The 14995-nt window shown below is 45.3% G+C and overlaps 1 protein-coding gene across 3 annotated transcripts in view; it reads right to left on the reverse strand.

The window, feature by feature from the left end:
- Positions 1-3764: 3764 nt before the first annotated feature.
- Positions 3765-14995, reverse strand: part of ZCCHC14 (zinc finger CCHC-type containing 14) — a 76537-nt gene continuing 65306 nt past the window's right edge. For all 3 annotated transcript variants that reach the window (XM_077453353.1, XM_077453354.1, XM_077453352.1), the window contains 3 exons: positions 14831-14974; positions 13362-14756; positions 3765-5348 (listed from right to left, as the gene is read on the reverse strand). In XM_077453353.1, the coding sequence (XP_077309479.1) occupies positions 5293-5348; positions 13362-14756; positions 14831-14974 (1595 nt within the window). In that variant the 3' untranslated portion in view covers positions 3765-5292. The remainder of the gene's footprint in view (positions 5349-13361; positions 14757-14830; positions 14975-14995) is intronic.

Raw genomic sequence — 14995 nt, forward strand, 5'->3', positions numbered from 1 at the left:
TGGGCTTGCATTGCTTTGAGAGTTAGTGAGCTATGAGCTTGCTTTGAGAGTAAGTGAGCTGTGGGCTTGCATTGCTTTGAGAGTAAGTGAGCTGTGGGCTTGCATTGCTTTGAGAGTAAGTGAGCTGTGGGCTTGCATTGCTTTGAGAGTAAGTGAGCTGCGGGCTTGCTCCGGGAGTTAGGGAGCTGCGGGCTTGCTCCGGGAGTTAGGGAGCTGCGGGCTTGCTCCGGGAGTTAGGGAGCTGCGGGCTTGCTCCGGGAGTTAGGGAGCTGCGGGCTTGAGCTGCGGGCTTGCTCCGGGAGTTAGTGAGCTGCAGGCTTGCTCCGGGAGTTAGTGAGCTTCGGACTTGCTTTGCTCTGGGAGTTTGTGAGCTATGAGCTTGCTCCGGGAGTTAGTGAGCTGCGGGCTTGCTCCGGGAGTTAGTGAGCTGCAGGCTTGCTCCGGGAGTTAGTGAGCTTCGGACTTGCTTTGCTCCGGGAGTTTGTGAGCTTCGGACTTGCTTTGCTCTGGGAGTTCGTGAGCTATGAGCTTGCTCCGGGAGTTAGTGAGCTGCGGGCTTGCTGCGGGAGTTAGGGAGCTGCGGGCTTGAGCTGCGGGCTTGCTCCGGGAGTTAGTGAGCTGCAGGCTTGCTCCGGGAGTTAGTGAGCTTCGGACTTGCTTTGCTCTGGGAGTTCGTGAGCTATGAGCTTGCTCCGGGAGTTAGTGAGCTGCGGGCTTGCTCCGGGAGTTAGTGAGCTGCGGGCTTGCTCCCGGAGTTAGTGAGCTTCGGACTTGCTTTGCTCCGGGAGTTCGTGAGCTTCGGACTTGCTTTGCTCTGGGAGTTCGTGAGCTATGAGCTTGCTCCGGGAGTTAGTGAGCTGCGGGCTTGCTCCGGGAGTTAGTGAGCTGCGGGCTTGCTCCGGGAGTTAGTGAGCTTCGGACTTGCTTTGCTCCGGGAGTTCGTGAGCTTCGGACTTGCTTTGCTCCGGGAGTTAGTGAGCTGCGGGCTTGCTCCGGGAGTTAGTGAGCTGCGGGCTTGCTCCGGGAGTTAGTGAGCTGCGGGCTTGCTCCGGGAGTTAGTGAGCTGCGGGCTTGCTCCGGGAGTTAGTGAGCTCCCAGAACAAGCCCACAGCTCAATAACTCCTACAGCTGCTCTGGGGACTCAAGAGCCGCGCGCTTGCTCTGGGGACTCGAGAGCCGCTTTCTCTGGAAGTCAATGATTTAAGGGATTCCTCTATAAGTTTGTAAGCTGACCACTCCTGAACAGATATAATTCCACTGCTCCCTCTTTGGCTTTTGGGGGATTCTGGCAGCAAGATCTCTCTCTGACTTACCATTTCCACCCACAGAAAGGGTCTTGCTCTCTCACCACTGGATTCTCTTTTTTTCCTACATTACAGGAAATGGAGCGAGAGGAATGAATCTCCCCTATGCTTGGCTTCATATGATCACATACTGGCCACATCAAAAGTACAAAACATAAAACTGGAAGCCGGGCAAGAAAGATAAAAGGAAGCGGAGTTTGAATCAACCCACCAGCTTCTTCCCATAACAGAGTTAATAGTTTTGGGTGGGATGATGCAATGAAGGAAGCACATTTTTAATACATCTTAATTAAGCTGCAATAATGCCCTCCTTACCATGAAACTTGCATACTAGATTTTAATTTTATACTGTAAGCAAAAAAAAAAAAAAAAGTAGTTATGGGGAAAAATAAGGTGCAAATGTAATACTTTATATATATAAAAAATAAAAATAATAAGCGCTAATTATAGATCTTAACAATCAGATTTTTTTTTTTCCTTTTTTATGAATTGCACTAATATCACTATGACACTTTCAGACCCATTTTAAAAGCTAAAATATATCCTAAAATGTCCAAAGTAACAAACAGGGTCGCAGTTCCCCCAATCCTATGTTAATCTTTTAGGCAGCATGGAACATTTAAAAAAAATAAAAATAAAAAAAAAAAAAAACACACCTCAGCCAGTATATTTTTAAAAACAATCCTCCAGGTTTTTTTTTTTTTGTTTTTTTTAGCACACTGACTTGGAATAGAAACAAAAATAAAAGGCGTCAAACATCGGTTGCTTAAAAAAATACATACGATATTTGTCCTAAGTCATTAAATACGATTCAAGCTTTGAATAATTCATTTTAAAAACAGACAAACATTGTTTGGCTTTAAGAGCACAATGAAGCCACAGCAAAAGATATATATAAAAAAGTAAACATTAAAAAGTAAAAACAAAAAGAATACAGTCTCCTTTAAAGTCGTTCGGCAATACGCCACTCGCGGCGCCTAAAATCTATATTAAGGCTTAGTGTCTCTCTTACGGGATCCGCAGACTTCTGTTCCGAGATCACTCAGTGAGTGGAACAGGGAGGGGGAGGGGAGATTCGATCTCTTTTTAAAATTTTGGAAAGCAACAATTCTTAAAGGTTCTGTGTCGCTGTATTGTTCCTTGTTCCTATATCATGTATGTAGGGCTAGAGAGAGCCAAAAGAAGAACTAATAAATATTTTCTAGTAAATAGGAGCCCAACGTGAGATCTACAAACCCATTTGGACTTGGCTACTTTGGAAATATTTATTTACCAATTAAATGCAAAGTTATTAAAGCATAAGTGCACATTAAAAAATAATTCATCCTCTTTTTGCCCCCATTCCCTCCCCTCCACTGATGCATACTTACCTAGATGTTTGGTTACATTGCGTGCTGTAAGTCCTCGCTAACCTGGCTGTGTCTGTGCATTACAGCCCCATAGACTTTTTAGGGCGCTATCTCGAGGCCAGAGACACTACTGGTTGAACTGGATGGATTTATGTTTTTTTTTTCAACCTATGTAAATGTCCGTGGGACTTTAATGAGCAGGCGCAGTCAGTACAGTGGTGGATGTAAAACAAACAGAACCGCGGACACTGAATTGAGGCAAGTATGCATCTGTGGAGGGGGGGGGGTTAGGTCAGATGAAGGGGCAAGAGGGATCATTGCACTTTGTTTTAAAGTGCAATTATCTATTAGTTTACTTTATTCGCCATCTTTTTATCTTTTTCCATCAAACAGTTGCCCTGACTCAAGCTGGGACAGTCAGACCCACTGTGTCCAATTCAGGATATTCTACCTTCCCTTTTCTCTGCTGCCAATTAAGGCCAAGATTGCATTAAAAAAAAAAAAAAAGCCCCCCCAATTCTCCACCGGTACTTAGTTGGAGAACCCTGTGTCAGCTCTCTTTTCTGAGCTAATTAAGGGATTAATAACCGCCTTTCCCCATGTCACAGTGTCCAGGCCCTGTGATTGACTGCTCAAGCCAGAGCACTGCATCCTGGTAGGAAGGGGAGTTCCCATGCTCTCCCATACTCAGCAGTACCAGAGTTCCCCAACTGTTTTGATGGAGCGGTGGAAGAACAAGTAAAGCTTAGTATCAAGCAGGGTGGGTCTTGTTCTTTCAAAAGGACCAATCATTTTTGCTCTGAATAGGCAAAGCAACAGCGTTTTTATATTTGTATCATAATACAAATAAGGGTGCTGCAATCGAAGGATGACTTGCTCCCATAATTTTTATATCACAATTCCCATTTAAGATCTATAGCAGAGGAGCAGCGGCTTTGCTAGGGAACCAGCAGGAAGGTTAAAGCAAAGACCAATGTAATACAGGACGACATCCTCAAACCTACAGTTTAGGTCTGACTCTCAGTCAAAAATGAGGGCAACTGCTTCCATGGAAGGGGATCTGAAGAATTATTTCTGGAAAAGGTGGCATTTTGGAAATTTCATAACTTGGCTTTTGTTCTTTAAATCCATCAAGGTGTTAGACCACCCTTTGAATACCAATTGGCTGTAGGCCCCATGCAAAAAATGGCTGAGATGAGCAGCCTAAAGTATCCATAGTGTTTTCATTGCATAGAACCCATAGCAGGAACCAACATACTGAATGTAGATCAAAAAGAACTCAGAACCGTCGGATCTGGGTCAACGGTGTTGCACCGAGGAAGCAGTAAGGAAATTTGAATGGCTTAACCAGCTCTGCTTTCTCCACCGTGTTTTGTCTTTGGTTTCCACAGGAGTTCTGAGCTGAAAATTGTCAGTACAGTGACTGAAAAGCAAGTGCTAAAGTCAATTTAGTGTTCATAATGTCTCCCATCTGTCTGCAGGCTCTCAATACCCCGTCTGCAGGCTCTCAATACCATGTCTGCAGACATCTGCAGGCTCTCAATACTTTGTGGCTCTTCAAAGATCTGGTACAGAAGGGTCTGGAATAATAAGAATGACCCCAATAAAATATAAAATAACCAAAAAGAGCATTTTAATCTAAAGATCATTTCATCCATACGTAATCCTTGTAAAACCGTATCAAAAACAAAATTCCGAACTTCTAAGAGAGCAACGCAGCATTCTTGAAATGTCAAGGACGTGTTAAAAAAAAAAAAGACAGACCACCAGCAATGGTGGGACCCTAGTGTTTACAGTTTAGTGTTTTTTTTTTTAGAAGTTCAAGAGTAGCTAAAGCCCTTTGTTGTAATTTGAATTAACACTGCAATGGCCAGGCGCTAGCCCCCACAGCAACCTAATGGCCTCTTGTTCTGCTTCCTTTTAACCTTTGTTTGGGGCTATGTCCTTCGCAGTTCTTCTTGGTGGAACAATTTCCGAAGGAGATAAAATTAGCTTCGAAAGATCCCCAGTTCGTAACACAGATCCAATGGAAAAAAAAAAGTAACAAAATGAAACGTTAAAGTGCAAAAATCCTCAAAAGTTGAAGCATTACTGGTTAGGATCCAGGAGGCCAGGCAGAGCGTTTAGTATTTCGGTAAAAGTTAGGAATTGTCCACGGTTTGTGTTGCAAAGTTATTAAAATCCCATCATGAAATAAGAAAAAAAAAAAAAAAAAAAAAAAAAAAAAAAGATATTGTACATTCTTCCCTAGTGCAATCTGCAAGAGTATCCCAGTGATTAATTCCCAGCGATCTCCAGCAGCTGGAGCTGCATGGCGGGTAAATAAACACCCATTTTTACCTTGACATTTATAGTAGCTGCCCTAGAAAAGTTTAAAATGTGGGTGGAGAAGTCTTGGTTCTTCCTAGGTTTCTTCTCCGCTGAATAGGTTTCAACACCGGAGCTTTACTGGGGCCCGGTTCAAAACGCTCCTTTTAAAACATATCCTTGAAGCTGAATTTGGCAACACAGAAAAGAAGAGTACCTGAAGAATCGTCACTTCAGTCTGGGATAAATAAAGCACCGTTTTGATGCCAGGGCTCCCCCTCCTATGCAGGGGGTCCATTGGCACCATCTTCAAATAATAGTGTCGGGGAGGGTTAGTCTGCAGAGTCCAAACCGTCTGATGGTGGGGCGTATTTAAGATGGAAAGTACCTGAAGAATGACAAAAAGAGGCGAGAGCTTAATATGTTTAATAAAGAATTCCTTCATCTTACCCTGCTGCCTGTACAGATTTCTACAATTGTTCTTGAGAAATTTCCTTTCTAAAAAAAGAACAGCCCATATTATCTCCCTCCTTTGGATTATTGACTTGTCTCTTTACATGGACCTCTCAGTAACTATAAGTCCCTATGAATAAACTCCTGACATATCAATTACTGTCAATCAAACGAGAACCCAGATAGGCAAGTGTGGCTGGCAAAAGCAGCAAGCCCTGCTTCCCATGGACTCCTGGGATACATGACGCCAATATCCCAGGAGTCCATAGAATCGTTTAATGACGTCATCACCTAGGTGGCCAGGACCCGGTGTGCTGCCCAGATCTAATAAAAAAAAAAGAAAAAAAAAAAATATATCCATTTAGGAATGTACACCAGGGGGGCAATGAGAAGAAAGGAACTTGTAAAAAAGGATAAAATTCCGCTTTAAAGAGGCCTTGAGCACCAGTCTGACTTTGCTCAGGCTGAGATGATGTTATCATCTGCTGCAGGCATTCCTCTCTCTTTAGTGATGAGAATGCAACATTATAATTCTGTAGTCAGTCAAAAGGGCAGAAAGGAATAACAGTGGGTTGTATGTGATATAAGGAGTACAGAGGGTATGACAGTGGGCAACATGTGCTGAGAGGAGTGCAAACGGTATGACAGTGGGCAATATATACTTAGAGGAGTGCAGAGGGTATACCTGTGGGCAGTATGTGCTGAAGATGAGTACAGAGGACAATGGGCAATATGTGCATAAGAGGTGGGCACAGGTATGTCATTGGGGAGTATGTACCAGAGAAAAGTGCAGAGGACAGTGGGCAATATATGCAGAAGGATACCGCAAAGGTTATGACAGTGAGAACTATGTGCAGGCGTTAAGTGCAGATGGTAAGTCAGTGGGCAGTATGTGCTGGAAAGGAGTGCAGGCTGTATGACAAATGAGCAGTATGTGCTGGAGAGGAGTGCAGAAGGTCCGACATTGGGCACTATGTGCAGGAGATAATTGCAGAGGGTAAGACCATAGGTAGTCTGTGTTGGAGAGGAGTGCAGGGGTCTAGTAGTGGGTTGTATGTACTAGAGAAGAGCGCGGAGCATGAAAGTGGATACTCTGTGCTATAGAGGAGTGCAGAAGGAATGCTAGTGAGTATATGTGCTGAAAGGAATAACAGTGGGCACTATGGGAGGAGAGGCGTGCAGAAGGTATGTTATTGGGTAGTATGCGCTGAGAGGAATGCAGAAGTTATAACAGAGTATGAGACCGTAGGTAACAGGCGCTGGAAAGGAATAGAGAGGATAGGATGGTGGGTAGTATTTACTGGAAAGGGGTGCAGTGGGTCTTGGTGGCAAAGTCAGAGGAAGTAGGGGTGGCAGGGTGGAAAGTTCGCTGGGGTGGAGGGTTTTCAGAAACCATAATAGGTGGCGAGCGTTGGGGAGGTTTGGGGTGGTAAGTACTGAGAGCGAGAAGAGTGCATTATGGGCAGTGTTAGGTGCGGTGGCCGATGTGGGGTTTGGTGGTGAGAACGGGGGAGCACAGCCTGTCCAGAGAGAGCCTTTTACATTCACTCCATGTGTCAGTTTCTCCATTGGAATCTCCTCCCCTCCCCGCAGGCTATGGTCACGGAGTACTCTGCCTAACAAAGCAGGAAAAAAACAAACAAGTTTGGTAGATGTGTGCAGGCGAGACAGGACCATGCAGAGAAGCCAGAGATATATTATATCTCTGTCCCCCACACACTCACTCTGTTTCCAACGTAATGTCACCCAATCCACTTCCTATGAGCTTAGGGTATCATGGACCTACCCCCTGGCGGTGTGTCATTTCGCTGGCCTGGGCTAGAAGTAAAACTTGCATTCACACCAAGGATCTTGACAAACTACTATGGGCTTATATGCCATTACTCATGCACATTACCTATGGATTCACTCGGATATGGACGCCTGGCCCACCCCTCTGCCTCCTTCTTCGTGAGGTTTATCTGTGTTCCGCTGCTTCAGCCCCCGGGATAGATATTGCCCAGTGCCCCCCCACCCGCAGGGCTGCTAGATTCTCCCTGCCTTCTCTCCCCCCTCCAATTGAGCTGACATACTCTATATTCTGCATCTACTCCTGAGGAAGTGGAGATCAATCCACGAAACGTGTAGAGTTATAGTATGCTTTGAAATGTTTATATCGTTTTATCATCTGCTATTATGCATTCCCTATTGTATGGTTTTAACATGTAATGATATTAACACTATATGAATACTTACATAGCTCCATGTCAATTATGATGATCATCTAGTATGGTTCAGCGCAATGTAATGTTTTTTACCTATATGCCATGTCGTCTGTAAAATTTTATTTTTTACTTGTTATCATGTAATACATTTACTATTGTGTATACAATTGATTCTTAGAACGACTGGCCTCATCTAAAGTCCCCTTGACCAATGTTTTTCCTTTTTCTGCTCGTTTTGGATAGAGTAGGGAGGGATTAGAATGCTTGATCGCTTTTTATTGCTGTCTGTGTCCCCGTTAAGGAGATTCGCCCTCTCTGTTTGTCCCGTCAATTATCATTGAAAGTGAAAGTAAAAGAAAATCCCAAATTTGGGGTTATCCTCAGAAAAGTAAGAGGGGAAATCTACCAACAGGGGTACCAGTTCTGGTGGCCTGGGGATCCCCAAATGGGACAGGAAATGAAGGCAAATCTCAACAATGGGACAAAGATGGGCAAAAAAAATGTGACGTGTTATAACCCTCCCTTGCTCTATCCAAAATTAAAAAACAAAACAAAAAAAAAAAAAACACTTTTGCCTATAGTTCTACTTTAGCTTTTGAACGGGGTGAAGAAACAGTCTTGCCAGGTTTTTACTGCTATCCCTGAGGTTTCATTTGCGAGATCTATCCTCATTTTCTGTCCTGCTGACAACAGTTTGAACAGACAGGAAATGAAAGAAGATCTGCAACAGGGACACGAACAAAAAGATTCCAGCCCCCCTATTCTACTAAAGATATTAAAGATAAAGATACTAAAGATTTATTCTGAGATACAAAAATATAATTGATTCTTTTCACACAATCAATAAAATCATTCCAATGTCTTGGATACAAACAGTATAGGTACTTGATTAGTAGAAGCTCACTGCAAAACCCTTTCCTTGGAGTCCACTGAGGGATACAGGAAGTCTTCCATCTTTTGGTTATACCGCTTCCTAAAAAGAGGACACTGGACAGTGGCAAACAAAAAAAACGTAGGCCAGCCCAGGAGAACCCCTCCTGCCTCAGTTTTGTAGCAAAGTAGTACTGGGGACATGATCATAAAACACAGAGGGGTGTAGCCTTAATAAACCCCAAGAAAAAGACTTTACATGGAACACAAAAATCTTAATTTCTTTTTCTTCCATTGAGGGACATAGAAAGTCTAACTTTCTGGAAGGCCAAAAGATGTTCAACCGAGGAGTGAACGGAGCAAAGAATCACTAACAGTCCAAACAAAAAACAACCAAAAGAGCTAAGGGCGGGCTGCAACGTAAAAGGCCACCTGGAAGACCTCCAGCCCAGAACTGCGACCAGGTGAGGTAGAAACGTCCATCTGGTAGAACTTGGTAAACAGAAGACCAGGTGGAAGCTTTGTAACTGAGAAACACTTGCCCGATATTAAAAAGTCTGTGAAGAACACAGAGTGGACCTTGTCAGGAAAGGGTGGAACCAGATTCTTGAGACCATAAGTCGGTAGGATGGTCTACCTGAGCCACCTAGAGATGGTGAAATGAAAAACTGGAGCACCCTTATGGGGTGCATTCAGGATGACAAAAAAAAAGGCTTTCCGAAAGGATTAGTGGCTCAGGAACAGACTCTTATTGCCCGAATCACATCCAGACGACGGAGGGAAATTTCCTTTTGTTGAGCTGTGTAGACATAGGGATGAAAGAAAAATGTCCTTATTGAAGTAAAAGACAAAAATAAAATTAGGCAAGAAAGAAAGTCCTGGACATCAGCACCACCTTGTCCCAATGCAAAACCAAAAATACTGTTTCTTGTAGGTTAAGACCACCAGTCCAGACACTCACCTTGCAGAGGTGATGGCAGAGAAAGGGCTCAACCAGGGGGTTCTACAGAGCAGAGAGAACCAGATTCAGGTTCCACTGAGTCAAAGGAGATCCAGGGAGTCCAGGGAGTAAACTACATTAGAGACCCCCACTACAAAGGTTTTACTCCAGAGTGTAAATGACCAACAGTCTGTCTCTAAAGCAGAATAGAAAGGGCAGAAACTGACCCTTAAAAGTGCAGAGAGCCAAATGCTGGTCTAAACCCAGATGCAAGAAGAAAAGGATTTGTTTAATGGAGAAACTCTTAGGCCACGTACACACGGGCGGATTGTCTGCCCAACTTAGTCCGCTGAACCGTGTTTCAGCGGACAATCCGCTCGTGTGTGGGCTTCAGCGGACTTTTTCAGCGGACAGTCTGACGAACTTTGTCTTTCGGAATTTCCGTAATTTTGTCCGTCCAAACTTGGTTTTGTCCGTCCAAACTTGGTTTCAGGGGACAGTCCGCTCGTGTGTAGGCAAGTTGGACGGACTAAGTATGGCGCATGCTCAGAAAGGATTTACACGGCCGAAGGTTGCATTGCAGTGTATTGGACGTCGTTTTTCTAGTCCCGTCGTACGTGCTGTACACGTCATCGCGCAAGTTTTCAGCGGACTGTCTGTTCATCGTGTGTGGTCAAGTCCGTTCATTCAAAAGTTGAACGGACTGTCTGTCGGATTGTCTGACGAACTTAGTTGGGCAGACAATCCGCCCGTGTGTACGCGGCCTTAGGGGTGAAAGCCTCGAGACCCTCAGCAAGTAAACTATGCTTTCCATGCACAATGGTAGACCTCAAGGGAAGTAGACTTCCTAGCACTTCAGGAATCACAGACTCAGAGATGCCCCTGCCCCCATCACTCAGAACGTGTGGTTCAACAGGTATTAAAGCCAATGGCAGAAGATCTGATAGGACTCCTTGCAAGAGACTCTGTGGGCACTATCAGGTCAGCGTACCACATTTGACTGGCCCAGTCTGGGGTAATAAGGTTTACAGAAATGCCCTCATTCCTGACTCTAAAAAGCAGACAAGAAAAAAAGTTTCAGGGATAGAAAGGCATAGCTTAGGATGTACCGATTCCACAGACCCACCAGAGCATCCACTGCTACCAACAAAGTATCCTCATAACTGGAAACAAACTAGTCCAATGAACCTGGATGTCCAGTATTCAGCACAGCCCACCAGTGACACAAGTCCTGGAAAAACCTCAGCGTTAAAGTAAAACTCATCCAGGTCCAGGCTGGAATCTGAAGTTCCGTCCAAAATAGGATCAGATTGACCTCTCTTGCCGTTGCAAAACTTCTGGTCCCTCCCTGATGTATGTCACCACTGTGATGTTGTCCAATTGAATCTGGACTGAATGACTCTTCAGTAGGATGGTCCAAAAACTGCAAAGAGCAAAATTGCCCAAAGTTCGGAAGACCAAGCCTCCTGCACCAACATGGTGCCTAGGACTCCTCACCAACCTAATAGGCTGGCATCCAATGTGAGAATCCTCCAAAAGATGGGAGGGAAGACTTCCCTGACTCCAGAGCTGGATTCTTGAGCCACCAAACCAGGGACAACCTGGTCTACAAAGATAAACAAATGGGAAGTGGGGGTGGGCTTTCATGAAACTTGTTGGCAGACAGGAATACAAGCTGGGGGGGGGGGGTCTTAATAAGGAGGCTAAGGGAATGGAGCAACAAAAAGGTACATTTTTTATCAGTCAGAAAGGAAGATGACTTTGCAGTCTTTTCTGTAGGCTTAATCTGCTGAGGAAGAGGTTTGATCTTGGCACCAGTAAGCATTCTTGAGAACATTATCAAGATTTGTTTCAAATAAATGTTGTGCCTCAAAGGCAATGCAGATCAGGCATACAAGGGTTTCAGAGTATGCCTATAGCCAAAGTGCCTTACGCATATGTACATGAAAGACAATGGAAATGAGACAAAAGGCCAGAGGTTTTTCAAAGCTGAAGTTCTACAGCCATCTGCTCAACATGTGCAATAAACAAGCAATCAACTGCAGCAGTGGTTAGACCTCTCTTCAGAGATTTTGGTCAGTTACACACCATTTGAGATGTAAAGTCACAGCCAGGATTTGTTGAAGGGCAGGACCTGCCAGAGACAACAGAGCCCTGGAAAGGGCTTCCAACCATTTATTGACTGGGTCCTTAAAGGAAGGCGTGTCTCTACCAGAATAGCGAGCACCTTGTTAAGCACTTGGAGGTAGCAGTAACTTATCAGGATGTTTCCAATTACAAAAGAAATAGTTGAAAAAGTGGGTGCAATGGCAAAGTCTTTGTGGCCTTAGACATTTTAAACAACCCAAGGCTGGAAATTGCACTGGTATATTAGCAACAGACGGATCCTCCGGGCCAGACTGTTAGCCCTTGTACACACGGTCGGAGATTCCGACAGAATGTTTCCTATCGGACCGTTTTGTTGGATATTCCGACTGTGTGTGGTCTCTATCGGACTGTTTCCATCGGAATATCCGACGGACCAACTTTTCCAACTTGCCGGTAAAATTTTCCGACAAAATGCTCCGATCGGACATACTCCGATCATGTGTAGCCTACTCCGACGGACAAAGTGCCACGCATGCTCAGATCAAATTCCTAGACCAAAGATATTGGCTACTAGCCTGAACGTAGTCCCGTCGTAATGAAATAACGTCATCACGTTATGTACAATCGGATTTTCCGACAACTTTGTCCGACCGTGTGTATGCAACATTACTTCAGGACCTCTTCCGGAATTAATCCGTCGGAATTACTCTGACGGATTTGGTTGTCGGAATCTCGGACCGTGTGTACAAGGGCTAACGCGTGCATCAATAAGAACCAAAACGTTCTCCTTTATCTCAAGAGTAATAGAAGTTGGCTGGGACTCCTTACATGTAAAGCTGATCAGCTGAGGACTCTAGCGGCTGATGGCTCAGAAGCAATTATGGCTGCAGGCAAACCAGATACAGAATCTGCTGGAAACGGTGTGGAAGAGTGCTTGTAACCTCTGAAATCATAGTCAGAACAAAATGGGTTACATATGGGCCACAAAGTCTTGTATGACTAAACAAACACCAAAAGGACAGAGGATGCAGCCACACTCAACAGAGCTAAAGAGAACCCAGAAAACTTTGGCGGTAAGGCAACATATAGGTTCAAGGTAAGAGGTGAGACCTTAAGTACTCACAAAAACTGGATAGCTGGTAGCAGGTGAAGGTCAGATAGCCGGAGGTGACCAAAGTCACTCCATTCAGTAGCAACTGATTGACTTTCAATGTTGCCCTTTGCAAGAGGGAGCAACAGCTGGGAGATGCTTCCTTCATGCTGTATGGCGAGAAAGAAAGCATGGAGCGCATGCAACACACAACATGGCAGATGATGTCGGTGATCAGTCTCACAGCATTAACCCATTCTGTTGCAAAAATGGTCAGGAACAGGGAATAAAGATGCCAAGTGACCTATGCAGATGAGGTACTGTAGGCTTCTGGTGCTCGGCTGTGCCTCATGTGGAAAGCCAGCAGTAGAAGGTCACTTCTAGGCTATCCCTGAAAAGTCTAATTCCCGGGGGGTCTGGATGTGACACTCCAAAAGCCAAGATAAGGGTGACAATTGCGACTGAAGAGACAAAGCTTCAGCAGGGATGTAGCAAAGATTCTGAACTGAAGGAAAAAATTGAAGAAGCAAAAAGGATCTTTAACACAGCCAAGCTGAAGCTCTTTCATGAGCACAAATTTGATTCATAGTAGTGTAGAGGTTATCCTGGCCAGGCCAAGTTTTTTTTGTTTACCAGTGGCAATTTAACTTTAACCCGAAGGTTTAAGATTTCCTGTGTCCCCTAAAGAACAAGAATGAAAAACAAAAATCTCTACAGAATCCCTTTAAATGCATCAGTGCCCCAAAACAAAATTACCTTGCTGATTAAAATCCATCGATGGCTGCTTACAATCCTGAGCTCGATGCCCACTGACCCCGCAGTTATAACACGAGACATTGCTGCTCTTCTTGTGCAGCGTGCCATTAATGGCTCCCATTATTCCCTGAGGCTGGTATACCCCTGCTGTGCCAGTGATAAAGTTCTGCATAGGGGGCATGGAGAAGCTTGGCTGCCCCGTCAGCATGGAGTCGGGGTTCAGGCTGTTGCTGTAAGGGTGATGCATGACGGGGAAGGAGGAGCTATTGTTGTATTGCTGGGTGTTGATGTACCCATTATTGCACATGGGGTTGAAGGGCATGAGAGAAAACGGAAACATGGAGGGTGCCGAGAAGTGCTGAAAATAGTTTCCGTAGTTGACAGCTACGCCGCTGCTCCCGCAGCTGCCACTGCACCCGCAGGAACTGCACACAGTGCACCCCGTCTGGGACTTTTGCTGTTGGTGGTGTACGTGGTGGTGGCCCGACGTTTGGCTGGCAACTTGCAAGTTAATGCTCGGGGAGTTTCCTCCACCGCTGTAGTAGCTGTTGTCAGATACAGATGTCGGGCTTGAGCTGGGCACAGAGCAGCTGGGCAGGTGGGCTATGCTGCTGTATGATGTAGACGTGAGGCTGCTTGAAGAGGCATTGCTGTTTGCACAGAAGTTGCCTGACATCTGAGCTACCGGTGCACCACTCATGGTGGAGAAGGCAACTTTGGTATTGGCTGTATAAAGAACATTTCTGGGGCTTATTATTGCGGGGGAAACACTGGAACATGACATCTGACCAACCATGGAAGAATCAGCAGAGGACACCAAAAGCTTCACCGGGGTACGGGCAACGTGGAAGACTGGTGCGGATGATGGAGTAGCTGGCATGCTGCTGTCCACCATCACCGAAGTCGGCTTAATCGTCCTCTCCCCAGGCATAGAACTGCCGACTTTGGTGCGGACACCGAAGGCCATAGTCTGAGCCATGGAGCTGCTGTCAGGCATTATGGAGAGGACATGTCCAGATTGCAAAGGGTTAGATGGAGCCTTGACATCAAGAAGCATGCCACCAAAGCTCTTCTCGATTTTGATGCTGCTTCTAGGTGCAGCTGATTTACTCCTTTCCTCTGAAGACAGGAGAGAGTGCGGAGACTGGAGGAGTTTGATCTCAGTGCCCCCGCGGTCTGACTTGTGCAACGTGTTGATGAGATGGAGGGGAGTTATATGAGTTGGGGTCCCGGCAATGATCTGAATTGGCAGAGGGTGATGACTCGCAGAGCTGGATCCGGCATCGTTCTGAACAGGCATAACCTGAGCTGTCGGGCGCACCGAGGTCGACGTAAAGTGATTCACCAACAAGACAGACTTTTCCTTCTCTGTGCAGTCCAAGTGTCTTCCGAGACCTACAGAGAAAGAATGATTAGAACTCATACCATAGGCTGCTTCATCGATAGCAGGAGGATATTAGGCTACTTACGCCTGTCCATTTCTTCTGCACTGTCCGAGCTCTCCTCTCGTGTCTGAAGTCCCATTGGGCTGGAAGGGGAACTGGAGTACTCGGATGAGGAGCTGCCTTCTTGAGGCATTTGAGAAGTTGTTGGCTCCACGTCTACAGACAGTTCTACCAAGAAAGTAAAAAATG

The sequence above is a fragment of the Lithobates pipiens genome, unplaced genomic scaffold (assembly GCF_037356315.1).
Source record: "Lithobates pipiens isolate NorthernLeopardFrog02 unplaced genomic scaffold, aLitPip1_a1.2 Scaffold_10, whole genome shotgun sequence".
Lineage (NCBI taxonomy): Eukaryota > Metazoa > Chordata > Amphibia > Anura > Ranidae > Lithobates > Lithobates pipiens.